Source organism: Atractosteus spatula, chromosome 13 (genome assembly GCF_055471065.1).
Source record: "Atractosteus spatula isolate fAtrSpa1 chromosome 13, fAtrSpa1.hap1, whole genome shotgun sequence".
NCBI lineage: Eukaryota > Metazoa > Chordata > Actinopteri > Semionotiformes > Lepisosteidae > Atractosteus > Atractosteus spatula.
The window spans coordinates 31,363,628-31,390,958 of NC_142718.1; the positions used below are offsets into that span (position 1 = coordinate 31,363,628).

General features: G+C 35.7%; 2 protein-coding genes across 2 annotated transcripts in view; both read left to right on the forward strand.

Moving 5' to 3' along the window:
• acvr1c (activin A receptor type 1C) overlaps positions 1-7,028 on the forward strand; it is a 38,335-nt gene extending 31,307 nt beyond the window's left edge. The window contains exons 7-9 of the mRNA XM_088931245.1: positions 601-725; positions 1,666-1,796; positions 3,003-7,028. Coding sequence (XP_088787371.1) covers positions 601-725; positions 1,666-1,796; positions 3,003-3,128 — 382 coding nt within the window. The 3' untranslated portion in view covers positions 3,129-7,028. The remainder of the gene's footprint in view (positions 1-600; positions 726-1,665; positions 1,797-3,002) is intronic.
• A 10,787-nt stretch (positions 7,029-17,815) lies between these two features.
• Positions 17,816-24,278, forward strand: LOC148822066 (cytohesin-interacting protein-like). Its single transcript, XM_088930550.1, has 8 exons — positions 17,816-18,048; positions 18,887-18,930; positions 19,085-19,139; positions 19,295-19,397; positions 19,538-19,631; positions 20,955-21,021; positions 21,641-21,707; positions 22,061-24,278. Exons 1-8 carry the CDS (start codon positions 17,875-17,877, stop codon positions 22,540-22,542), a joined length of 1,086 nt encoding a protein of 361 aa, XP_088786676.1. The 5' UTR covers positions 17,816-17,874; the 3' UTR covers positions 22,543-24,278.
• Positions 24,279-27,331: the final 3,053 nt, after the last annotated feature.

Genomic DNA, 27,331 nt, shown 5'->3' on the forward strand with positions numbered 1-27,331 from the left:
GAGAAGAAACACTTTTCAGAGAATCCAGACTCATCAGTTAGGCATTGCAGTAGCTATTCACAATCATCAGCTGTGATAGTACAGAGACCCAAATTCTAGTCCAGTGTCTCTGTATCAGACGGCCTTACATGTACAGGAAGTATAACCTCTTAGTAAATGTCCTAGAGAAAATACTCTTTCTGGGATTCTGTCATACAGACTTTATTTTGAAAACAATCTGTGATCTTACTTATGTCGGTATCATATTAATTATGATATGCTGTATATACATTTTGGCCTGATATACAATGGCACTTTTGAACTAAACAATATGTAGAATAATAGACACATTTTAATTTTTGTCTTCATGAATTAACATAGATTAATCATATACAGTGTTGTTCTTCTAACCAGTAAACATCAGAGAAAATGTATTTAGATGCCCAAGAAAATCACAGGAAAATGTAATGCGTTTTAAAATAAGCTATATAAACAGACACTTATTCTCTTTATTACTTCTTGAAAAGCATGTGTGCTTGAAGGAACAGCTGTATCTTTGTTTAGTGTTGTACCAAAAGCACATATTGTATTACGTGGAGTAAATGAGTTTATTGATTTTAGGTACATGGCTCCAGAAATCCTTGATGACACAATCAATATGAACAACTTTGAGTCATTTAAACGAGCTGACATCTACTCTCTGGGCTTGGTGTACTGGGAATTGGCACGAAGATGCTCCGTGAGAGGTAATTAACAAAAAAAGTTTTAAATCTGAAATAAAGGCAAGTGAAGGGGCAGCACAGTGGTATCTTGGTTAGCGCAAGCAGCCATATCGCCCTGCAACTCACAACTAACAACCCACTGAAGCTAAGCAGCTAAGGTGGCTGCAGGAAATGGTTACAGTGGAGCCACAGTAAAACCAGTAGGGGGTGCTCACCCTGCGGTATGTGTGGGTCCTAATGCCCCGGTATAGTGACAGGGACATCATACTGTAAAAAGGCGCCGTCCTTTGGATGAGACATAAAACCGAGGTCCTGACTCTCTGTGGTCATTAAAATTCCCAGGGTGTTTCTCGAAAAGAGTAGGGGTGTTACTGCTGGGGTGCTTCTGCCTCGTAGCTCTAGGGTTCAGGGTTCAAGTCCTCTCAGAGATTCTGTGTGAAGTTTGCTTAAATTTTTACCTGGGTGCTCTAGTGGCCTCACACCTCTCATAAACATGCTGTATAGGTTGATTGCCTATTCTAAATGTTCTCTTCTTCTGTGCCCTGTCCCACCTCACACCCTGTAGGCCAGGTCTCTGTGAAACTCTCCAGAACAAACAGCTTTCTGATAAGGGTGCACCAAAACCACCATGTTAAACTTGGTTAAATGTTCTGTAGAGTAATGAATGCAAAGATTTTTTTAAAAAATAAAGCAAGTGATGTGTACTCAGTATATGATATAATGAAATTCCCTAAAGTGCTCAATGCCAAAGCAAGCATAACGTGCAAGTTTGCATAAATCTAACAGACCTTCTGTTCAGTTCTTTGGCTTGTGTTCTTTTAAATATCAGATGTGTGCAACATGAGCCTTAGAATTTGCCTTAATTTGAAAAATGTCCATGAAAGGTTTCTTTCAGTACAGTATTCAGTGTAGCATTTATTGGATGTTCTTCCAATAGCAATCCATTCCTGCCTTTTTTGTCTAGGAATTTATGAAGACTACCAGTTGCCTTATTATGACATGGTGCCTTCTGATCCTTCTATAGAAGATATAAGAAAAGTGGTTTGTGACCAGAGACTGAGACCTAACATTCCCAACCAGTGGCAGAGCTGTGAAGTAAGTTAAGAACTTAATTCAAAAGTGAGAGATAGCAGCTGAGTGTTTGGAAATTGCTCCTCCATCTTGTTCTGGTTCTACAAGAACAGTTCTGGGTTTTGAATCTAAACTGTTTCCAAACTTACTCCCATTGACAAATGAATGCAGTTAATTAGGGCCAATATAATAGGGAAGGAACTGAATGTAATATTGCAAGAGCAATAATCACAATTCTCCAATCTGCTGATTATTTTATTTAGTGTCTGTAAAGCAGAATTGCTGGCTCAGTCAGTAAAAGCGCTCCCTCTGAACACAGTTTAAGCTCTGTGTGTCAGATGTTGTGAGGCTTAATCTGGGTCATGTGACTAGCTGTCTGTGAGCACTTAGTCACATGATCAATTAGAGGTGCATATTCTGCTCAGCACTGCAAGAGACGGGGTAGAATTAGCTGGTTAGGGTTCACTCGGACCCCAGTGTGGTGTCCACCTTGTGGTGACCTCAGTGAGGGATGTTGTGGTTGTGATCTCCTCCAGTTGCTGCTGAACCTCTTGTATGTCACTGCAGAACTTTGCAAATAATCTGTGATTTAAATTGAAAAGCATCAGTATTGCTTCGTTCTTTTCTAAAGCTAAGGTTGCTGCTGGAAGAGGTGTTAGTGAGACCAGTAGGGGGCACTCACCCTGCGGTCTGTATGGATTCTAATGTTCCAGTTTAGTGATGGGGATACTATACTGTAAAAAAAAAAGATGCTGTCCTTCAGATGAGATGTTAAACTGAGGTCGTGACTCTCCATGGTCATTAAAAATCCCAGGGCATTTCTTCTTGTTACCCCAGTGTCCTGGCCAAATTTCCCCTTGGCCTTTACCAGTTATGGCCTCCTAATAATCCCCATCTATGAACTGACTTCATCACTCTGTTCTCCTCCCTGCTGAGAGCTGATGTGTGGAGAGCGTGCTGGTGCACCTTGGTAGTGGTGGAGGGTGTCCCCAATACTATAAAGTGCTTTGAGTGGAGTGTCCAGAAAAAGGCTATATACAGTAAGTGTAAGGAATCATGCTTATTTTTATTATTATTTTTCAGGACCCCGTCTAATGGATTCTATTGTTTCATGCTGATGTGTTTTGTACAGCTACGTTCCGTAGCAAAAATGCACGAAATCTTTGTGGGGAGAAATGAGGTCTTTTGCTCATGTGCTGTTTTTGCGTGTGCGTGTATGTGTGTCTCCAGGCCCTCCGGGTGATGGGGAAGATAATGCGGGAGTGCTGGTACAGCAGTGCGGCCGCTCGGCTCACAGCACTTCGCATCAAGAAGACTCTCTGCCAGCTGACTGTGAGCAAGGATGTAAAGGACTAGCTGACGTTTCAGCAGTGCGAAGGATGATCCGTGTGTATTCAAAGTTCATGCTACCTCAAACTATATTTAAGTGCCCAAGGCTTGACATTGTAAAACTGCATTTGCTGTATAATTACTTTTACTGCTAGGCAACATGGCAGACTGATTGTAATGTTGTTACTGAGTAACTCACCGGCATGCCTGATTGTACAGGATGTTTGTTCTATCTGCAGAATAACTGTTACCACAAAAGTTTTCATTTAGGTTAAGATGGTATAAATTAATATATCTGTTGGATGAATAAGATGAGTTCTATTTTTCATACAGGTACAATTAAATGCTATTTTTTATATAATGCACCAAAATATGAGAATCGTTCCAAATTCCATTTAAAATAACACCTCAGAGGACCAACTTTATAGTCTGAATGAGCACATCTGCCATTCAGAGACTTTTGGGTTTTTACCCTGGCATAATAGCTTTTGTTACCTACAGTATAATTGTTGTTTAAAAATGAGTGATATCTTAGTTGTAGACTGAGTTTGATGTACAGTGTTGGGTCTTCATCTTGTAATTTCAAGTAAAACTTGTGTAAGAAGGTAGAGGCACTCTACTGCTTGAGATTTAACCTGCAGTGATAATGTTTGTATTTCAGCAGTTTTGTTTTTTTTTGTTGTTTTGAAAGGCAGGTGTGACATAAATGGATAGTTGATACATAACTCTTTTAAGTTACTTTATTACATTTTCCATTCAATATTTTTCATACTTATGGTTAATGGAAATCGAAAATGACTCCCACACTGACATGATCTCAAAACCGTATTTTGTTTCAATCAAATGTAAATCTCATTTTCATCATCAAACCTCATAAGACTACATTGTTTCATAGGTGGTTAAATATACATCCTTTAAGAGCTTTTATTCAAAAACAAGGCATCGAAGGATACTGTAACAAAAACAAAAGCTGCTCTTTTTAGTGACATTTAATGACATTTTTTAAAGTAAATTCTTGATCTCAGGTCAGGATTTTACAATTGTATTTAGATCTTGATACTCCTGTCCCAAATATAATATGAAATGATTTTGCTCATATTTCCTACTTTGCACCAGAGTCATACTGTGAATATTTAAGCATTACGCAGAACTGAAAGATGTGAAGTTGCTTAATGAAGCATTCTGCTTTTGCTGCAGAAACATTCTGAGCTGTTATTGCAGAGCCTTTTTAAGAATGTTTCTTGTACAGATTATCAAGAGCCAACAGGAATCTGATCCTGGATGTAAATAATAGCATATATTATATTTTGTACAAATACATTTTGTTCATATTGTATGGTATTGTGTTGTACTATAGCTATGAAAAATCATAAAGGAATATATACTTTATTTTAATAAAACATTATGAATTATTCTTTAACAATCTTTCCAGTTTGATATAAAACCTCATCCTTAACATTACTTTAAACCTTTTTTTAAAATTAAGTTTGAAATGTTGAAAGCATTGTCAGTGAAGTGTACTCATGGAATAACAGTTTATGAATCCTTATTATCGCATTAAATGGCTTTCCATTGGTTAGATATTACTTACAAAAGATCTCCCAGGCTTGTTTTCTTGTCAGTATTTTAACATTTACTGATGGCATATGAGTGTGTTCTGAACAGTAATATTCTAAACACCTAATACTGTAAAAAAATACATAATGAGAACTACCCTGGAAACTAGTAACTGTATTAAAGAAATACTCCAAAAAGTCAACATTCCACATAATTCAAATGCTAGATTTTATATTTGCCATGACCCCATACTCTATAATTATATATTACAACTTTGAAAAATCGTTTTTTTATATTGACTATCACTGAATGTCAGGTGAATCTGATAAAAAAACTCACATTTATATGTAGCAGCTGAATTATAACAGCAGCTTTCCTCAATAGGAATCAACATCTTGTTTTGTAACGTGGCTAGAGCTTTCAGTATTTTGTGTTATTTTACAACTCAAGAATTTGATACAGTATGTAGTTGAAGTTAAATGTCAAGACATTCATCTGCTCTAAGGAACTGGCAAAAGGAAGTTTTTTCACCAGGATAATGTGAGTGAGACCACATGGATGAGCTTTACCCACTAAATAACCAGGCTTGTCTTTATTTCAGCCACACCTTAATATTAGATATTGGGTCCATTACTGTATATGAGGTTCTTAACTGAAGTTTGAGAGGAATGATGACAACCAAGTCAAACTTTGCCCCAGATGTTCTAAATCATACCCTATGTTTATAATTCATTTCATGATTCCCTCTTCCACCCCATCTCCACTGTTGCAGATACACCTTGGTTGATTCCTCATCATACAACCCTTAGCTAAGCCCAATCTTGATATGAATACTCAGAAGGCACCTTCAAGTGCATTTAATTCCTGAGTGCCGTTATTCCTCGTGAACTGAGAGTTAGTATCCTGATTAATATTATGGTGCTTTCTTGATTTTTCTCTGTAAGTGTTGGAGCTCTGTATCAACATATTGTCACGTTACAAAGTGTGTTACAAAAAAAAAGGACTGTGCAGTGTTACGATTTTGTGAATACATCTGAGTACAACTGTTAGTACAAAAAACATGAATGTAAAAAATGTAATTCACTCAGAAATGGACATTTTGTTTTGTCTTACACCACCCCCTTCAAAATACTTTGTATCATATAGATTTTTAAAACACAATTAATTTCAATTCAGATGCAGAGGTGTAGTTTGGGTTTGGATTAACTAAACTCCCTCACAGTGATGTTGTGTTCTTTATATTCTTGGATAAAATGTTGAGCATGTGGTGTCGAACAAATCATACATCATTAACATTCTTGATTGTGATTTACTGGCTGAGGGTTCTCGTTTATCAGATGCACAAGCTTGTTTGTACAGTATTCAGGCGGTTGTGTTTTTATTTTACTGGCTAATCCAAGTTAAAAGGCTAGACTGGTTTGTGCATCCTACTTGTGACACTAGATATAATATACTGAATGCCACACTCAAATATTTTAAGTCTATCTCTGTGTTGTTTTTGAATATGATGACAATGTTTCTGTCTGTATGTGAAAGAATTCTGTAACCTGTTATAAATGCTTCTTTAATATTGCTTGTGACATACTGCTTTATACACTTGTATCGATTCTTCTGTCTTTACTATTGTATATCAGTGTGAGTTTTATATTTGTGTATGACATAGAAAAACAGAAACACATACAATAGGAATTATGGCCTGTTTCACATCACATATTAAGCTAATGGAAAAGGGAGTATTTATACAATTGTCTCTAGCAAAGCACATGGGTTGACTAAAATGATCTGGCTCTGAAGAAAATTCTGTTTTTTTTTCTAAACTTTTTATGTTTTCATTAATGCTCTGGAAACCTTATTATTTTTAGACATATTTGAATATAAACAATCTGCTTACTTTTTGCAGCTGGTTTTGCTAACAGAGACGTTTAACCAGACGTTATTCTGAGTGGGAGCTTTCCAGATTTTTTGCTGACTCCTAAATCAGTATTTTGTAACATATAAATCATAAAATTCAACAGATATGCCACCAGCTTGCTTCATTTTTTCTCAGAATGAAAGAATAAAAGTTTATTAAATGTATTTCAATATCCAAAGCATTGTTTTATTGCTTAAAAACTGTGCATTTATGTTTTAGTCATATTTAATACAAAATGCTGATTTTGAGTTAATTTCCGATTACTCCGTTCTTTATGCCATTAGACATTGGCTTGTTGTTACAAAACAAAAATTGTCAATGAAAAAGAAAATCCTGGTTCTTGGATATATATGCTTAGCAGTACAATAATCTAAAACTAAGAGTATAATTTTCAGTGAAAGACAAACAGAAAAATATATATAATTTGTAACAATGTCTTAGATGCTTTTCTGAAGAAAATTTCTTCCTGGATGTTTTCATCCTCAGGAATAAAACATTAGAAGAGATGGGAATGCAGTTCAGGAATTAAAACATCACACAGTAACTTCCGATCTTTGCTAACACTTTAAATAATTTGATTTATTATATTTTCTCTTCTTTTGCCTTTGTTACGCTTTCTAGCAGCTCAGGAAACTTATACAGTGTCAGGCTCTTTTATCCTTTCTCTTCTTGGGGATTGTTTGTCTTGCTAACTAACAAAACAATTGTGCAAGTGAAGATTGGGGATTAAAAGTTTGATATGTTGTGCAAGAAGATAATTGTAAACATGAGGTTTCTGGCTGGGGCACTGAATTCCAGTGCTACAGTAACTCAGGTTTATGAGTCACTTTGCCTTGTAAGATTAAGTTAAAACATGTTTTTCATTCTCTATCTGCTGTTTATATTCTGATTTTGCTCTTGTGAAGCAAAATCTATGTGCTCAGTTGTAAATTACATGTTGTAATTTATTTTAACCAGTTCAGAAGGGAAGACATATCTGTGTTTGATATCAGATGGATTTGAACACAACAGAGCCTATATTCAACACAACAGAGCCTATATTCAAACAATGTTGGCACTTAAACCCATGAGGATTTTATTGCTTATCAGACCGTGTTTTGAATATGAGGCCCATAGCTTGGGACTCTTAGAAACTACACAGAATGATACAATTATTTGAAACAATGTGCATATCCAGATTCAGTCAAAATGGTGGCCCATCCCTCAATCACAGTTGACGCAGTACCTATTGGCAGGTATCCATTTGTTGGTAGTTAGAGCTATTGTAGTTTTGTAACTTGTGAATGATGAATGATTTGTTTACTTAGTTTTGATGTAGTCTAGGCTAGATATTCTCTTGGTGAATGGAATAGTATTGTAGAGTGTTCATGCCTTGATGTTTGACCTGACTTAGTGATTTCTCTTCGCTCCAAGTCTATGAAGAAGTCATTTCATGAATGTGGATCCTTATGTGCAGAGTGCAGAGATACCTAGGACAATCTGTGTCCATTAAAATTCTTTCTCATAAAACACTTACAAGATCATTATACAGGATCAGCTACATTAGTGGTTTCAAAGATGTTACAAAAGCAAACACCAGAGGGTATAAAACAAAATAATCAACATGACTCCACTACAGACATGATAAGCTCCCCCTAATAATTATTTTGAAGCCTTCCCTGCATAAACACCCACCATTCTACTCCACATTGATTTAATTACAGTACTCTTGCATTTGTAAACCTATAATACACAGGTTTTCTTTGTAGACTGTGAAAAGATTTCCTTAACATTTTGATATTAATCATAGGTTACCAGTACCTCACTATGACATATATACAGAATATATATATATAAAACATAACCCACATTCAGCTTTAAATGAGTTGTACATCTGGTAACATAAATGTAAAACAAAGAGTAAAATGCCATGCTGTTTGGTATAATGTGGCACAGGGATAAAAAATGGTGACATGTCCCACAATGTTATAGTTTTGCTCCAGGCATGTGGTGAATGTAAATATAGACAAAAGACAAGCTTACCTTACATACAGTGTACAGTGTACTGTACATACAGTAGTTTGCCACAAGACTATTATTTAGAATACACAAGCTAAGATGCTTATTATGTAGTACTTCTTGTACATTTTGCTTATATGTTTAGTTTGCATGTTCAAGTAGTTATATCATCATAAATTATATACTTTGGAGCAATTAAATTGATACTGAACATCAAAAGAAACATCACTGGATGTTTATCTGGAAAATGTCAAAATCCCTTTGGAACAGATTTTGACAGGTAAATTCATTATGGTGTTTAACATTTGTCATGAATGGGGCTGATCAACAGGGGCATCTGCAGTGCATGACCATAAATGCATTATACCATCTATCAAAAGTACTTAAGTACCTAATTTAACAACAGATAAAATGCGTTTCTGTGACTGGGTATTTTACTATTTAAAAATACAGTATTATATGCACACAAAAGAAAAAAGCATGCTATTTAAAACTGGCTATAAACATAAAGTCAATAATTTACTAATAATGTAAATTACTAATAATAAGGCTAATAATGTGTGTGGCCACCACTGAAAGCAATACATGCTGCACATCTGGAACGTATGCTTTTCTCCAGGTTACAGATGTTATATTGTAGCATTCAGTCTATTCGTCTTATAGAGCCCGGACAAGCATTATCCCTAGATCCCACGTTATTTCAGATCATTCCACAAATGCTCAGCTTCCATCTGGTGAGTAGAGAATACATGGCACTACTGTTGTTACACCAAAAGCATGACATGCATTGTCCTGCTAGAATGATGTCAAATCAGGATGAGCCCGCAGGACAGGGTGTAAGTGAAATCCCAGGACCTGATTGACGGAGTGCTGTGTGGTGACGTGGTCATCAGTCAGCCTGTTGTTTTCTATAGAGATTGGACTCTCCTGCTCAGACTTTCACACTTAGTGATGTCCTACATCGTGGTGTATCATTGCCAGACAGTGTTTGCCTGAATAACATCTGGCCAAGTTAGATATCGTTGGCTTTAAGGACCCCAGACGGTGAGCAACAGTGTTCTGACTTAATCCAACCTTCAGGATACCTGTATTGCTCAAAGTGGTTGTTCTCTCAATTGGAAGAACAGGCTAATTCCTTTTTGTGTTTTTCTTTGTTGATTTTCAGCAGGTGTGGCACTCAACAGGTTAAATCACCTTGTCAGCTGCGCCCAATCAACTCTCTCACTAATGAGATGATTAAGTGCTTATGCAGCAGTCAGCCACGCTCAAGTGGTCAGTCATGATCAGTTAATGAAAATGATGCCAAAAACATTTAACCAATATCCAAAATGGAGGCACTAAAACATACATTCATAGAGTAATAAGTAGCTTTTGATGCCCAGTATATTGTATTGAGAACTTACAGTAAATACCATAAGTCCATTCCCATGTGCTACAATGGTGGACACTAAACCACTTTTAGCAGTAGCACGACAAGCCTTCACACACATGGATCCCAGCGCAGGCACATGTGGTGTTCATGTCTCTCCATCTGGCACCAATCTGGCTTGCACTATTGTTTCAATGGGGTGAGTTCCTAATTTGTCACATTTGCACGAGTACCAAATTTCAATGTTCCACAGTGCAGTTTCTTGATTCCACATTGTAAGAGCCCACTTCTTATCACAGATACATTTAAATATTTATCTATTCAGGATTGAAGTTTGAAACTTATCTGGAAATCAAAAAGTTTGAAATTTTGAGGTAACTGTTTCCAACAGATCTTTATTAAGTGTATGTTTCTTACAGGCGATTATGCTAATTTCCCCCTAAGAGGAATTCAGTTTGTTTCACAATCATATTGCATATCACTGTAGTGATTTTTCATGTCATGTTTATTGTATGAAATGTTTTTGTGCACGTAGCATAGAAAATAAAATTTATTTTTGCCTTTATGCCTTGCTCCCTTTTTATTGAAGATATAAAATTGAATGGTAACTGCATCAGAACAATTGCATTTTGTATGTTCATTTAGGGCTGTGTTTTGAATATTTCATAATCATTGTCAAGTGAATTCACATTTGGAATATGAGTGGTTTTACATTAGACGGTAAAGGAAATTTAATGTTAAGGAATTATTATTTGTACAAAGGTTTACAAATTTCATTAGTAATTGAAATCTGCAATGAAGTGCAGACATTTCTGAAAATGTTACAAAGATATGGTAGAATTTATCAACCTAATTTATGCAAAGGGTTTTATAGTGTCTTAAACTGTTAAAGGGCCCTGATATGATATGTATAATAACTCATTTCTGTTATGTAATGACATATTAAAGTTTGCAGAAGTATCAGTAGTAGATCTGTGTAACTCATGTAACTTACAGTATGTAATAACTTAAAGCAGTGCATTATTTGTTACAAGCAAGCAAAACAGTAAATTTATTGGCATTTGCAAATGTGCAGATTTCATGCATCATGAATTGAAAGGTCAGAAACCTTCATTTGTTCTCTTCTATTCAAAGACAGAATGGCATTTTCCATCTCAGAAAAAATGCAGCAGTATGAGCAGCTGCCAAGCTTACAATTAAAGTTAGTTTGACAGTTAAACTGAGAAAGAAGTCTTTAGTTTCACCCTAGGTGATAAGACTACAGAGATGACTCATTTTGAGTAATCACTGCTAAATCGATGTGTGTGACCTGCAATATAATTTGCACAAGAAAATGAGCTGTGGAAAAAGCTGGCTTGGCATTGCTTGCAGTTATATGAGTTATTCCTCAGCATGCAATATTAATCCCTTTAGACATTCTAAAATTATAATCCACATACCACACAATTTACCAGTGGACTGCATTGTTTGTCTTGTTTTCCAACGCTCATAAGAGGATTTGACAAAAACTGTTTTCTGTTCCTTTCCCTAACATGTTGATAAAAAATCTAATGACTATTTTTGATTTGCCTTACTGCACTGAGATACAAAATAATTCGACATGAAGTAAACAGGTCCATTTCTATTCTACATCCTTCTTCTGGGGAAGATGGAGCTGTCATCAGGTGTATGCAGAAGAACTCTTTTTCACTTTTGTTTGCACTAGACACTTGTGAACGTTTATATTAACACTCGACTCACTGTATATACACTGTATATTGCTGGTAAATTCAGTTTTGTGTGGCATTCATGCCTACATTTTTATGTAAAAGAACTAAGAATAGTTTCAAGTGAGAAGAGAGCATTTGCCTGTTTGGTCATTAGTAGTTAATTGATCAAAGGATCTAATCCAGCTGTTTCTTTAAAGAAATGAGGTTGAATCCCAAGAAATAGTTCCACAACCCTTTGAGTAAAGATATACCTGTACCTCCTGTTCTCAGCTGTAAATACAATTCCACTAACCCTAAGGTTGTGACCCTTTCGTTGTCACTTACTGAAATCCAATTTAAACACATGACTTTACTGCAGACTCCTTCAGCTCCTTCAGCTGACACTTCATCAAGCAATAGATGATAAATGTTAATGTTTCCCTGTACCTAAGATATAACTGCATCCTATGGTGAACATATGTCAACATCCAGGTTGAGCAGGTAGACAAGGGTTAATGTGTAACAATGTTTATCAGAATTGCTTTGTTAAATATTCAGTTTCAAGGTGTCTAAATTGTAGACATGATGTACAAACTACTAGAGTTGAGTTTGAAAGTGCAAGATTTTTCATACCATTTCATTGTTTGCGTTTATTAAGTTCCATTTCCTTTTCTTGGCAGTTACTGAATGGGATATTTTATATCTTACTGCTGAATGAGAGGAAGATTATATCATGTCTGATTGACTTTTCAGGGTTACTTTGTTGTTTCTCCTTGTTGAAATGGCCTAGAATCTTGTGGTTCCATAAAACTAATTGAAACCATCTTAATGTTAATTAGGTCTTTGTGTAACATTTGCTGAATTTAAAATCTTTGATGTCTAAATGCTCTTGTAAAACTAATTTTATTCAATTCCTAGTATCTCCATTTTAATGACTTCAAAAAATCAAATCCATTACCTGAATTTCACCCATTGCTTCATATTTTTTGCTTCATTGCTTAATTTTTTTTAATTTTTTGTATAATGAATATATATGAATAAAATTCTATAAATGGTTTTTAATTGTTTGGATTAACAACCTCTAATTTGTCATTTAAATTCCGTAAGAACACTGCCATTATGAATTCCCATTAACAATAGCTATTTGTAGGGCCATTACTTGCAATCATTAAAAGAATAGGTAACAGATCAGTCAAAGATGAATAAAAAAGCTCTGCAGGAACTGTACAATACTTTCCTTTAACTCATATTTAGAAGCTGCAATTATTTTGCTTGTTCATACCAATTTGAAATCAGCAGGAGCCACAGGGTCTCCTGGTATCCATCAGAGAGCTGAATAACATAACTGGACCACTAATTTTCTTAATTAGTGCAGGCTGATAATTTTCCAAGTCTCTGTTTATTAACAGTTGAGTGGTTATAACCTTATATCCTGGAGAACTAGGATTTTCAACTAACTTACTTGTACTTCAGTGTGCATAGGCTGCACAGGAACAAGAAAATGATTATTTCAACCTTCTTCAGGTGTGAAGAGACCTGAACCACAGACAAAACACTGTGTTTCTTTTGTTTTCTTTTCAGCATGGAATAAACCCTTACTTGTTCCTTTTTAACTCACTTGTAACTTGCAGGGCTGTAGCATATTCAATGATATACACTCGGTTGTGTGCAGGCAACGTCCTTCTCTTTACACTGTGACTCTTCAACAGAAGCAGCGAAGCTAAGGAGAAACTTGATAATGGCCAGACAACTGGCACTGACTTTAGACTGTCGTACAGGCGTACTGTACTACTTGAGGAATCCCCTGTCCATATCCACCCTAAAGCATCCCAACACTGCAGGACCATCTGTTAGTAGCCCTTGATGCAGACCCTATACCTGGCACTTGGGACCTATCACTAATTTCTAGAGCTCATCCTGGATGGGTTAGTAAGTAGTTTTGTTTTAAGCATTCCCTTTTTGTTTTTGTTTTTTTAAAGTGAGGCATGAATTATTTAATACTCTGTGGGTTCATTTAGAGCAGCTTTACCATCTTGCAGAACTTAGGTCTTGTTGAATCTCAGAAGCTGCACAGGGCTGGGCCTGGTGAGAAACGGAAAGGAGAACCAGGTTATTGCTGTGGGTTGTGATGGTGGACCAGAATTTTCAATACCAATGCCAAAGAATCGTTACAGGCTGAGGCAGATGACAATGGAGGTCTCGCTAAGAATCTCGACACAATGGGTAATCCCAAACTAGTGTCAATTTCCACTTCGTAGAGCTTCTGTCCAAGGGATGTTTACTTAGTTGTGCCTGGTGTGAGAAACACTGATCAGAAAAATCTTCTGGTTTTCCTTGGTTAATTAAGTTCTGGGTAAATGATTAAATATAAATCAACAGTCTGGAAAGACACCATTTAAGATAAAGTGAAGGCAGAGAAAGGCAAAGGGGAAAGAAAAGAGGAGAAAAAACACTACAAGAGAGAGGAGACAGGAGAAGAAGCTTGTTCTAGGCAAGAGATGCTTCTTCTAGATCATCCAAAATAACCTGATTGGAGCTAAGTATTTGAACCTTGCTAAAGCGAGCTTGCTATTCTGTGTTTTCAGGGAACTTGGATTTCCTGAATGAAGAATACCCCAATTAAAAATGGCCTTTCCTGATTTTGGGTGCATTTTTAGAATAGGGAGATAGGCTCCCATTTATTTTGTGGCATCCGGGTTTGCAGAGGGAGAGATTTAACTGCCGATTGTATTGCATTTAGTTTTTAAGGCAACTTATCACTTATTTTGGCCTCTGTAGGCATTATTTAAGTATTAACTCGAGCACTTGGTAGCAGTCTGGGGTTTTCCCTGGTGGTCTAGATGTAGGTCTCTGAAACACCTTGTACTGAAACTCTATACAGTACACAGAGAAACTTGTGTGTTGTATGTGTATGTTGTGTGTAGTGTAGTATTCATATTGTTATTGTTTTTTATTTGTTTGTTTAAGTGTGCCTGAATTATTACTGTTTTCACCAATGCTGTGCTAGAAAACAAAGAATTCATGTGCCTCTAATTATACCTGCTGCTCAGATATATTCTTGGAGAAATCCTTACAAATTGGGGGTTATAATTATTTATTTTAGTTATTGACTAAGCTGCTCGGTCAATTGCTGCTATTCACTATTTTCGCAACCCCACATTTGTAGCGGTATGTTGATCTGGGACACTGCAATGTTGGAATTGTCATCCTTTGGATCACACTCTAATGCGTGAGAATACTTGTATTCAAACCTTGTATTTAAAATCCCATTACACTGTTCAAAAGGGTAGGGTAGTGTTAATTCTGAATTTTTATCAGCCCTGCACAATCTACCCAGTGATTGTAGATCGTCCATCTCTAGCTCATCTGGTGAGTGGTGCACAATGGCTGCCATTCATCACACAGGTGGGTGATGTACTTCAGTGGTGGACCTAATGGGTAAAACAGCCATTATTTACTACAGACTAAATAAAGTAGTATGTTTCCTATTTCTTTGGGGAGTAGCAAGCAATGTTTTATAGGGTCCAGAGTAAAAGGTCTATATCTTTTATTCTGTTACTGGGTCATATTTCTTCTTTGGTCTCTCAATGCTCCTCATATGTTGAATTTGTTTAGTGCCACCAGTGATGGGATTGAAATTCTACCCATTAGAGCCTAATGTAACTCCATGAATTTCTAGGGGCCTACTGTATGGTTAGTGTTAGAGAAGAGAGACACATTGGAATCTTCTGAGATTGCCTGGAGAGATATGAGGTCAAAGTAACTTGGGATCCTAGAGGATCAAAGGGCTCTGCACGTGACTAATATACAGTACATACAGTACATCTCGTCGAAATTGATACACTGGCTTCTTTGAAGAGATGCGTAGATTAGATCTTCAGACACATTATACAGTATACAAGTAATCAAACACGTTAAAAGGCCTCCTCTTATTTATAACTGTTTTTGTATTCTTAGGTTTTTGTGGTTCTTATATGTTTCAGTGGTTAAATACTTAGGAAAGCAATATAGCCAAGGGTAGTAAAATGAAATATATTGGAAAGAAAGAGTACCAGTAATCATTATGAGGAAGTATAAGAATACAAAAGGGAAAATAAAAAAACATAGAATATACTGGAGAAATCAAAATGTTACAAACCACCATAAACTAATAAGCCAACCTTAAACCATATGATGAGAAGTGTATTACTGCTCAATGGTAATAGTTCCCTGTTGAAGAGATACTCAGTTTTGATTAGCAGTGATGATCCACAATATCAGTTCAGCTGTATGATTTGCTTGATAACGTGTCACAGGATTTGAATCTCGTGGGCTGTTCTCCTCTCCACTAATTGAATATTGAAGATCCACTGTATACGACTTTTATAGGAAGTTTTTAAATGACTGTAATAGCCCTCTGTTGGAAAACAATATTGAACGAATCTATTAGATTTATATAAAATCTATGCTATATGAGATTTAAATGTGATCAGTATAGTTAACTTCATGCTTGCAACCTAACTAGAGTACTTCAGGGCTTCTTGAAGGAGGTTAATGTCTCAATTCAAATGAGGTCAATTGGACAGAAAAGGCTTGTTAAGCAGTCTTCGTTTATTTATCACTCTAGAAAAGGATTTAATCAGAGAACCACAGGTTACTGGCTCTTTTCCAACTAGGGCAAGACAATGGAAAATATCTCTCATTGGCTTCTTGGAATTAGTTTTAATTTTTTTTTCAAGGAAGAATGCTAAAATTGCAATATTTTCTCTCCTTATATTAAATACCAACACTTTAGCTCATCATGGGATGTGGTTTCATGATAGGTCAGTAAAGGAAGTCACAGATGCATAAAAATCATAACTAGACTTTTTCAGATGAATTGGACAATTCTTTTTCCTATTTCTGTGTTATAAACTATGATGTGGAAACCTGTTAATAATTTTACTTTTCAAATGAATACTTTTCTTTTAGAATGTTCTTTGAATTCTGTTTTATTAACATCATACTTTGAAAATGGTCTGGGAGAAAATCTTCTGTATTGCTGTTCTTAAAAAGAGCTTACATTTGTTATGACTCAGGCATATACTAGTTGATGTAGTGTGTTAGAATGACTAATTGCTGCAGATAGTTATTATCTCTAAACCCTCAGTTCAATTATAAATCAGTTTTTAGCTGGACCTTGGAAAAGAAAATTTGAGCTTATAGTCCAGTGTACATGTACTGAATTTCTTCCTTTTGAGCAGGAGGTAAATACAGACTTGTGTGAATGATGCCCAAATATTGTAATATTTCAACGTAAGAGAAGACAGTCAGTCAGTCTATAAGACCAGCTCAGTATAAACTATAGAGAGTTTTAGTTATTACTATACTCTCCTTCTAATCAATTTCAGAACTAGAATGCTGTGAGTGAGTTCCACCTTCCTACAAGCCAAATCTCCAGCAAATCAGACTTGCTCTTTAAGGACTGAAACCTTTTAGATTTTAAACTGAATAGAGGCTCTAAATTTAGGAATACTTTTTATATTTGAGGAAGTATTTATTTTCCTTGAAGTACCTGCCAGGCAGAGCTTGTATCTTGTATAGCTTTTACTTTTTCTCCTCCTATTCTTCTTTTTAACTGTTTTATGTAACCACCTGGGCCAGTGCCGTCCTAACTTTGACTTGCTTAGCCATGGAATGAAGTACATAAAAAGTGTTTAAACTTTACTATGCTGTAAAGAATATTAAACAGACACTTTATTACATTGACCAATTGTTCCATGGGCTGAACCAACCTGATGGAGAGACACTCATACGGTATCCTAATCTAATTGATCTTAGTAGTATTTCTTCTCCCCCCAGCCTCACAGTTGTCTGTTTTCTTTTTCACAAGACAGGCGTTTGGTTTGAAAGCTTTACCTCTTTATGTTTTGGTAAAAGAGGAAACAGGTGGCAGTGAACGGGTGACCCGCAGAAATATATTTTTACACATTTCTGCTTTCTCAGAGACCATAAACCAAATGTCAAAGGATGAACACAGAAAAGACTTTCTTTTTCAAAAAAGAAACAGAAGCAGACTGCTTATCCACGTCAACATGGAAACTTCGCATACATTTTTTTTTCAGACAGCAGAGCAAACCCTAATGATCTGCAAAAGCAGGTTCAGAGCAATCACATGGTTTGGATTTCCGTTTTGACACATTGTCTCTGCATGCAAAGCTGGCCAGGGTTTACAAGTCATAGAATTCTGTTCAGACGTGGTGCGATGAGATACACATTGCAATTTTTACCATGAATTTCAGACGGCTAATTAGACAAAACAGCAATGATAATTACATTTTGGAAAACAGTCTGAGGAGGAAAACTGGACCATGCTTTAACAATACAGTCGACAGCGAAACAGACAATAAACATCTTCAGAAGGTTGTAGCAACGCTAGGGACACTGCCAAGGGGTCGCAAGCAGGTAAGTGACAAACTTACCGCCTTTTAATGAAGCGAGGTCTGCAAGAAAGAAATTATCTGAGAGTTTTCAACGCCACTTACATATGTCACTTACATCTTTTTAATTTCCAAACTTAAAGATAACTTAGTCGTAACTCATTCATTTGCAGAATGATGGCATTGCACCTTTACTGTTTCTATATGGACAATATACTGTATGCATGCAGAGTTTGAACAAGAAAGAGAATTGGGAAGATGGGAGCAATATACATATTTTTAAGCATAGTTTCCTGGCTTTAAGTACTATGCTTAAAGCATAGTTTCAAAAAGAAAAACAAAATCTGCAACTAAAAGCATTTCAAATAAACTGAATTGTGTACAAGATACTTTTTAGAAGCAGGTAGTGTTTGACACATTGTATTAACACTACATTTCAAAGTCTGTGAAATGTTTTACTTCAGTGAAATATAAATATATATATATAGTATTAATGAGTTATATTGAACATATATTTACTAAGAAATTGCAGTTCATAGTAACAGTGCACTGCGAAACGTTTGATCAAAGGGGTATTGGTTTTGTCACAAGTAAATCGAACTGATAGAATCTGAATTACAGAAATGCTATCATTAACTTTTTTTACTCTTATATGACCCATAAAATAAAAGTCTACATTTTTTCACAGTAAATGTTTGTCAATCTGCAGCAAACGGCATATCAAATGTTCCATGCTTGTACAAAGTAATACAGATTTCTAAAAGTGACATTTTGTTACATTTTAGTGAGATTTACTCCTGCTGACTGCTGCATTGTAGATTTTAGTCTATGTAGCTAAACATACTATGCTGTTTTCCTTTCAGGTTGCACGATCAAACTCTTTGGTGGATTATACAGACTCTCAAAGGTAAACTTTTTTTTTGTTTGAACTGTTTAGTTTATCAAACATTGAACAGCAGAAGGTTGTTAGCAGAGTTAGTAGATGTAGTCTCACATAAAAGCATCATATTACAAATACACTGAAACATATCTAAGTTTTTGTTTCATTGTATGTTATTTAGGACAGTCATTCTACTGGAAAAGCAAGACAATGAGACATACGGATTTGAAATTCAGGTAAGCACGTCTGCCCATTTTCATAAAGGATCTGTCTCGCACTTGTCTAGAAATGTTAGTAATCATACAGTTATTTTTACAATGTCTGTAAAAATTCCCAAGTCTTAAAATATGCATTAGCGTATGATGTTACATTTAGTTTTGTCTTTTTTTAGACTTATGGTTTACAACACCAAAATACCAACACTTTGGAAATGTGCACTTTTGTTTGTAAAGTGCAAGAGGACAGCCCTGCTGAGAATGCAGGTCTTACACCTGGTAAGAAGCCTATATACCACTTCCCCTTCTGCTTGTGTTGCTCCAACTAACTTTCTTACGCAGCTGCCTGCCCACACAACCCCTTTTATAAAGATGCTCTGCAGCCACAGTTAACGCGGTCCTCTTACTTCCTGTGTCAGGTGATGTTATAGTGGCAGTCAATGGCATCAGCACTGAAGGTTTCAGCCACCAGCACATCGTTGACCTAATTAAATCTTCAGCCAATTGTTTAAGGTAAGTGACCCCAATGCAAGCAATCAGATGCAGTCTACTTTAAGAAAAAGCCTCCTTTTGCATGTGAAGTACATTTCCAAAATCTGTGAAGTTATGAATTACTGAAATTCTGCATTTACAATTCAGAAACACGGTGAAATCCATTACAATTTAGAGGTAAGCAGATGTGCTTATTTAGACCACAGATCACCTAAACTGATATTTGCTCAGTTTTTATCAATAGGATCTAGCCTGACACTGCAGTTCTATTTTTGTTATCTCTTTCAGAGGCTGAAAAAATGATGTTATTGTTTTTAAAAGAACTGAGATACCAGCACTCACACTGTGTTTAAAGATTAACTTAACACAAAACTTAATTGCTGTGAAGTTCTTTGCTCTTTGTTTTCACCTAACAGCTGTTAGATACTCTGTGCTCTTGTTCAGCACAGTTCTGTGATGTGATTTCCTGCTTAGTAGGAGTTCAGTACTTTCACTTAGACTTCTCTGGATACACTTGCAACTGAGCAGTGACAAGATACTGCCAGTGCAAAATATGTAATGTAGAGTGGGATAAAGAAAAGAAACAGGTTAATAGAATTATACCACAAAATATAATGGCAAAAACGACGTACAAAATATTTTGAAATACTATGGTCTAGAAAGTCCCAAAGAATTTAAAAATGTGATACAATACAATGTACAAAAAATATAACCAGATATAAAACAGTCTGAAGTATAAAGGTCTTAGTCTAAAGGCTAAGAAGTTTAAGAAGGCAACGGAAGTTCATCACAGATGTTGAAGTCCTGATATTTCTAGGTATCTGATACCACCAAAACAACGAAACCTTAAAACTATGACCCGAAACTAAAAAGAAAAACAAACTTGAAGCTGCTGGTCGGTTTATATGATGTTTTAAAAACATAACCAATGTATATTTAAAGAAAAAAACAGGGTGGCTGTCATTAAATATATTTCTGAAGTTCCTTCAAGGAACATTGTGATTTTAAATACGCAGCACTGCGTTGTCTGGAAAATAGGTTCACAGGTTCAGTACTACATGTACTTTATAAGTGCATACTGTATGTCATTTGCCATTGAACAGTGCCCTGTGCCCTTAATAATAATGAAGTATTATTACATGCTTTTTTAAATATTTGAAAATGTATACATCAGCAGAACTTGCTGTTATTTCAAACTCAAATAATAGAAATGCCCAATCTATTTTCTGTAGAAATGATTTACCCTGGCTATCTTGTGCAGCTGAAGAAGGTAATATTGTTACAGTTCTTTTTGTTTTTGCCGTTTCACATCTCTTCACTCACAGCAATGTCTTTTCATTCCAGACTGGAGACGATAAATGGAACAGCTGTGAAAAGGATTGAGCTTGAAACAAAGCTGAAGTTCCTCAAGGTGTCTGTCTTCTTGTTTTTTTTAATGTTTGAAATTCATTTGAGACTAGAAAACTATAATAGCTGAATATACATTTGGCAAGTGTGCATAAACATATAGACTTTTGTCTTGCGTCTGAGAATCTCACATACCTGTATTGTGGTAAAGGTAATTTCAGTTCTGTAGTGCATTATAAACAAAAAGCTCTTCCAAAACATCTGATACTTTTCTCTAGTGTCATTATGTCAATAATTTTGTGGTTCACATCTGTTGTTCCGTTTTATTTTTTAGAATCATTAATTTAGTCTTTAAAGAAATGTGTTTAAATATTGACCTTATTCCATTGATGGCATTTACTTGCCATTTCAGTTTTATGCATGTTGATTAAAGTTGAGAAAAAAATTAGCCTGAATGCATTATAAAATATGGTGCAATCCATTTGACTTGGTCATGACTTTCAAAAAATATGTCTGAAAGGGGATTACCTGCTTGGTGTTACAATGAATGTGTTTGATACTGTATTAACAATGTAATTCCTGTTCTGGTGGCTGTTCTGAGAAATGAGGTGATTTGATTATTAAAGCATTGCTAGGCTTGCAGTTTAAGAAAGGCATTTATGCTGCAATCTTATTTCCCACAGAAAACTCTAAGAGAGAAATGGGTGGAGTTCCAATCTCTTCTATTACAGGAACAGCGCCTAGCTCGAGGTATGGGTTTTTTTTTCCTCTTGAGAAACCACAGCGTTACTTTTCTGTCATTTTCAAACTAGGTGTCAGTGTATACATTAAGAAAGCCTACATATTTTGTGTGCAGGATGTGCATTCTTAATGAAAGCTGAAATTAAGAAAGACTCAGTTTGCAGTAAAGAACTGCAAAGGCTCTGGAAATCATAAGTGATCAGACTGAATGATGCAAAGATACAGCTTATTTACCAATAATGGTTAGAAGATATAAAGTTTAAATAGTGTTCATCTCAATTTGTTAAGAAGCTAGAGATTGAAGATCTACATTTTAAAGTGCACATTGGGGTACTGACTCTTGTACTGTCTTACATCTCCAGGTAATTTGAATGAATGTAGCCCTCACAGCTCCCTTGACTCTCCAATGTCTCCCATGTCTCCTGGGGCCGACAGTCTTGCCTTCTCACCCATGTTGCGGTGCAAGTACAGATTCTCCAGTGGCAGCAGCTGTAAGAGCCAACTGAGTATCACAACAGAAGACAGCGAAGACACCTTCTACCAGGCCAGTGTGTTTGAGGACTCCAATCCCATGAGTCCCTGTAGACGGGTTAGCATGGATGACGAGTGTTTCTTCTCAAGAGACTGCAGCACAGTAGGGGTGAAGGCCTCCGTGAACAGAACCAGGAGCATCAGCCTGGCCAGCAGTGGGTCTATCTCTCCTTCCTGGGATGTGACAGGAAGCTCCAGTCTATTTGGGACACTACCGAGAAAGAAACGGGGTAGTGTCCGGAAACGATTTATGAAATTTATCCCAGGTCTGAACCGCCCAGTTGTGGAAGAAGAGATCCATCAATCAACATAGAATGGATGTTTGTAAATGAATATTGTATTACTTTTAAAGAGTAGCAGCACAAGAGCATTACTGACAAAAGCATTAACATGGCATCTTAAACATGCTGTAAAAATACAGTACAGATGGTTATTACATGTTGGAAACACTGTAGCTGAAATAAACTGCAAATGCACCATAGCTTTTCCTAGTAACAAAAAAGTGTTGGGTTCTCTTTGAGAATAATGAGGGCCCAGAAATCAGAAATGCAGGTAAAAAGCATTCCCTTTGAAAGGAATTCAAAAGGAGTAGACTTCATCATATTCATCAACACATTAGTCTTTGTGTACAGAAGATGTAGCATTTCCTTTAAATACAAACATACATTCTTTCACATAATAACCAGTCTTCAGTAGAGTGTTCTTCATGCCTTTTTTACTTATTTATCACAACACATTACACAACTATATTAGAACTGTGAGTCCCAAAGATTGATTAGAAAAATTCAGCTATGAATGAATAACGTTATAAAATGATTTACATTGCAAGTGACATGAAAAATACACTCTGTGATAATAAATATAAGAAATCACTCAGACTGAGAAACCAAATACAAATGTCTGTGTAAGACATAGTGAATAGTAATATTAAACATCAGAATTTCTTCTTACCTTAGCAATCAGTATTACGTGTCATTTAAGGGAATAAACTGAAGTGAAACATCCCTCCTCTAAAAAAACTAATGGGTATGGAGTAATACAAACAATAGAATGCTTATATATTTTTGTACTGTATACTTTGTTATTCTTATTGAACTGCTGTGTTTAAACATTATGTAATTTGAAAAAGTTCTTGTGTTATGCAGTAGGTTACAATTTCATTCCTGTGGCTAAAAACAAAATATTTTTTGCATTCTCAGGAAAAATAAGGAAGTCTAGCACTGAATTTTAAGTGTTGTAAATAACAAAGTGAATTGTAGGTTGCCATAGTAATGCTGAGTAATACATAAGAATTCTAAAATGAGGTATCAAATGAAATACATATATATATATAGTCATTAAACCTAATCAGGTTTTCATATATTTTGTATGAAAATATATATTTCAGAAATATACAGTGTCATATATGACAGACACTGGAAATGAAAAGTATATAAAACAGGAGACAAGAGGCAGTTTTTTACACCCAGCATTGTGGGAGTGTGGAAAAAGTAACCCAGTTTTGCTGTTGAATGTGATACTGTAGCTCATTTCTAGAAATGCCTGTATGAGATCCTTGGCTCAAATAACTTCATGCAACCAAATGAGCTAGACAGGCCATATGGCCCCCTCTTGTTTGTAACCTTTCTTATGTCCCTAACCTGATTAAATTTAAGGGTCAGCAAGAGTTGCACAGCGACTCTTTTGTGTGGCACACCATTCCCCGTTCATGCTTATTTTGAAGCCAGTCCGGGTACTCGTGTGAGGATAGCTGCAATCTAGTACAGACTAATTGCTTTGATGGCTTTACCTCTGCAGAAGATTATCTGAGTACTGAGCCACACAGTCTGTGAAATGATTAAAAACAGGATGTGGGTGCACGAACGTGCTTGACAACTCTTTTTTTTTCACCTTTTTCCAAAACTAACATGTGCTTTCTTTCATCTTCAAACAGTATGTTACTAGAATGTTTCTTGTACATGTATTTCTCTTGTGTTATATTTGTATAGTTTGCACAAACCTTTCAATGAATGTTTTTTTTTATATCTACAAGTAAAAATGATATGAACTTTTTTGCTTGTTGTGAATTTTATTTGAGTTGCTTGTTGGTATCTACCTCTGCCTTTCTGCAGCACACATCTTATGTTTTTACACAACAACTATAAAATATATTCAAATGCCACAAATCGTGCAGAATAACAGAGGACAAAATTATTTGCACATTATGTCTGTGGCCATGTAATTAAAAAGTAAATAATATAATACAGACAAATGGTAATTGTCTTTATTTACATTATACGACACATAACTGATCACAAAACTCTGGAAATGAAATTGATTTTAGCTGGAAACATGTATCTCTTCAAACTTGTTTAATAAATACTGTATAAGAACTGTTTTCTCTTTTTCATTCCCTGGTATTCATACGGGGAATGGCAAGCACTTGAAAGGGGAAATCGAAGTGCTAAAATAACCAAAGAACATGAGAATTTGTAAGTGTTAGTGATGCAAGATATGGAATTATTTCCTGTTACAAGAGAGTCATATATACAGTAGGTTTGGAAACTGTTGGTACTTATTTTAACATTTAATTTGTGGTTGTTTTATTGGAGAATGTAATCAGTTAGTGTGCTAGTAACTGATTATGTACCTTGACTATAGATACTTATGAGGGGAAAATACTGTAGATCCCCATATTGCTTTGTGTCAGAGGTTTGTTTGCAGGTGTGAACATTACAGCAGTTTTATGAAATATAATTCTATGTCTGGTACAGTAAAGTGAATGAGTTTGGCAATTTTTCTGACAAAAAACATAGCATTCCACAAGAATATAGTCAAGAGTATAAAGCCATATTGTGAATGAAAATGCTCAAACACACACTTATCTTTGGTCAGGAGATAGGTCAATGAGTGAGTTAGAAACTAAATCAGTCATCTGTTCTGTATCTGTTTAGCAGGAAACAGTAAACGGTTAATGAGTGTGGATTTCCTTTGTGAAGCTTAAGCTTACTGGCATGTGGTTCAGCAAAACTTATGAAACATATAAGCATTTAGATGTTTATGCTAATTTGTGAAGTTAAAATCTTTAATAGTCAACCTTTTTATCCAGTCTTTCATCATTTTGGTATGACCCACTTTTTTTATTAAGCATTCCAGTATGTTTTCTAATATGCAGAGCGCTGCAAAACTGAGAAGAATTTCCCTACACTATATTATTTGAAATATATATATATACTGTAGGGAATGAATGAATATATACAGTACTCTTTGGGTCACTATAGAACAAATCATAAACTTTGTCTTTGTGTCTTACAATAAGAGACCTCAAATCAGGTGCAACACAAGAAACATAAAAATGACTGAAATCTTGCTGACCTGTGAATTACATTATTTTCAGTTTGTGCAGTAGATGGGGATATGATTTGTTAATATTAACTCACTGACACTGAGACATTCATTTACTCGTACCCTAGCACCTACTGGATTCTAGAGGACAAATAATGTAATAACATAATTATATGTACTAAATGTATTTTAAATACAGGTAAGCTATTATGAATAAAGTAATATATATATAAACATATTTTTGTTTTGTTTTTTACTGCAGAAAAATATAGAAAGCATAAAATAGTTATGTTTTTCACACTGAACTCTGGACCACAGATGTGTTGTGTTTAGCAATCAGCAGCATGTTACAGTATTCTTTCCATCAGAGAATGAACTGCCTCTGCCCATTTTTACCATTACTTTTCTTATAGAAACACCCACCATTTACAAAATACAGGATGGGTGTGCGAGTGTGTTCCTTTTTCACATCTGCAGTGAAAGTTCTGTTGAAAGCAAAGCCAGATTTTTTATAAATAAGATGCAGGAATATAGATGCAAAGGAACTGCACCAACATACTGATTTGCCTCCTGTTGCAGATCAAGAACTTGCAACCCATGGATAAATGTGAATATGAGTCACCTCAGATGTGGGTATAAAACAAATACAATTGAAGGGATACACTGCACAAGGCAGTCCAGTAGAGCAATACTTATGTAATCATTTAAAACACAGATGTCATGTGTACAAAGCTTGTGAATCACATGTAATTCTTGTGATAGGCAAGGGCTTATTTGCACCCCCTAGTTGACCCTCATTAGTTCATTTTGTTATTGCCGCCTTGGCATCAGAATGATTCATTAGACTTTCACAGAGGGCCTCCCCCGCCAAAGAAATGACAGGCCAGTTCATTTCGAAAGTTCAAATCACAGACGGCATAGCCTGATGGTCTAACATCAGCTAAATCAAATAGTGCATATGTGACTAGCATCAACAGGACTCTGATGTTCTCCTTGCTCGGAGTGAAACAATTTCAGATGCTTGGTTTTTGGAGGTACTAAGAGCAGCCATAAAATGAAAGCTAATATGTAAATGCTGCCTAGAGACAACTTGATTTCATCTGCCATTTCTCTAAAATAGAGTGTATATTCACATACTGAGAAGTGATCCTGTTGGGGCCTAGAATCCATTGTTCTGCTCCTCACCTGAGCTTTATGGACTCCAAAATCCCCTTTAAAAAGTTATACAGTTGCTGAGGCACACACTAGTTCTTCAATCCCAGGCATAAACAGTGGAAAAAGAGAAGAGATTCTAAAATAATGTAATTTGAGCAAAATGAAGGAGATGGAAAATACAAGTAATGTAGAAGAACATGAATGAATGAAGGGTATCAACAACATGAAGCTACATGGCTAAGTAGCTTGTTCCAGACTTCCATGATTCTTTGTGCAAAATTATGCTTCCTTTTCTCAGTTTTAAGTGCACTTCCCCTTGCTTTGCAGTTCTCCTCTGGTTTGTCTTTCACTGTTGATTCTCTAGAAGTTTAATTCTAATTTTGTCAATTCCTTTCAGATTTTCAAATAATAGCAACATGTGTTCCCTGGTAAACAGTTCTTTTAGCCTGTCACTTTTGTACATTCATTTAAAAATTACAAAATATTTTTTGCAATGTGGTCTTATTAATATATGGTACTTTATATATGGCAATTTTAACATAAGATCATTCGACTTAAAATTTGCACATTTAACTATAGATCCTAACAGTCTGCCTTAATATTCCTCATTGTCCAGATGACAA

What these genes read in the sequence shown, in the direction of transcription:
- LOC148822066 (XM_088930550.1), top strand. Translation starts at nt 17,875, where the DNA reads ATGAATTTCAGACGGCTAATTAGACAAAACAGCAATGATAATTACATT. An exon ending in TGCCAAGGGGTCGCAAGCAG is followed by an intron (nt 18,049 to 18,886) that starts GTAAGTGACAAA and finishes TTTTCCTTTCAG; the next exon opens with GTTGCACGATCAAACTCTTT. An exon ending in GAATGCAGGTCTTACACCTG is followed by an intron (nt 19,398 to 19,537) that starts GTAAGAAGCCTA and finishes TTCCTGTGTCAG; the next exon opens with GTGATGTTATAGTGGCAGTC.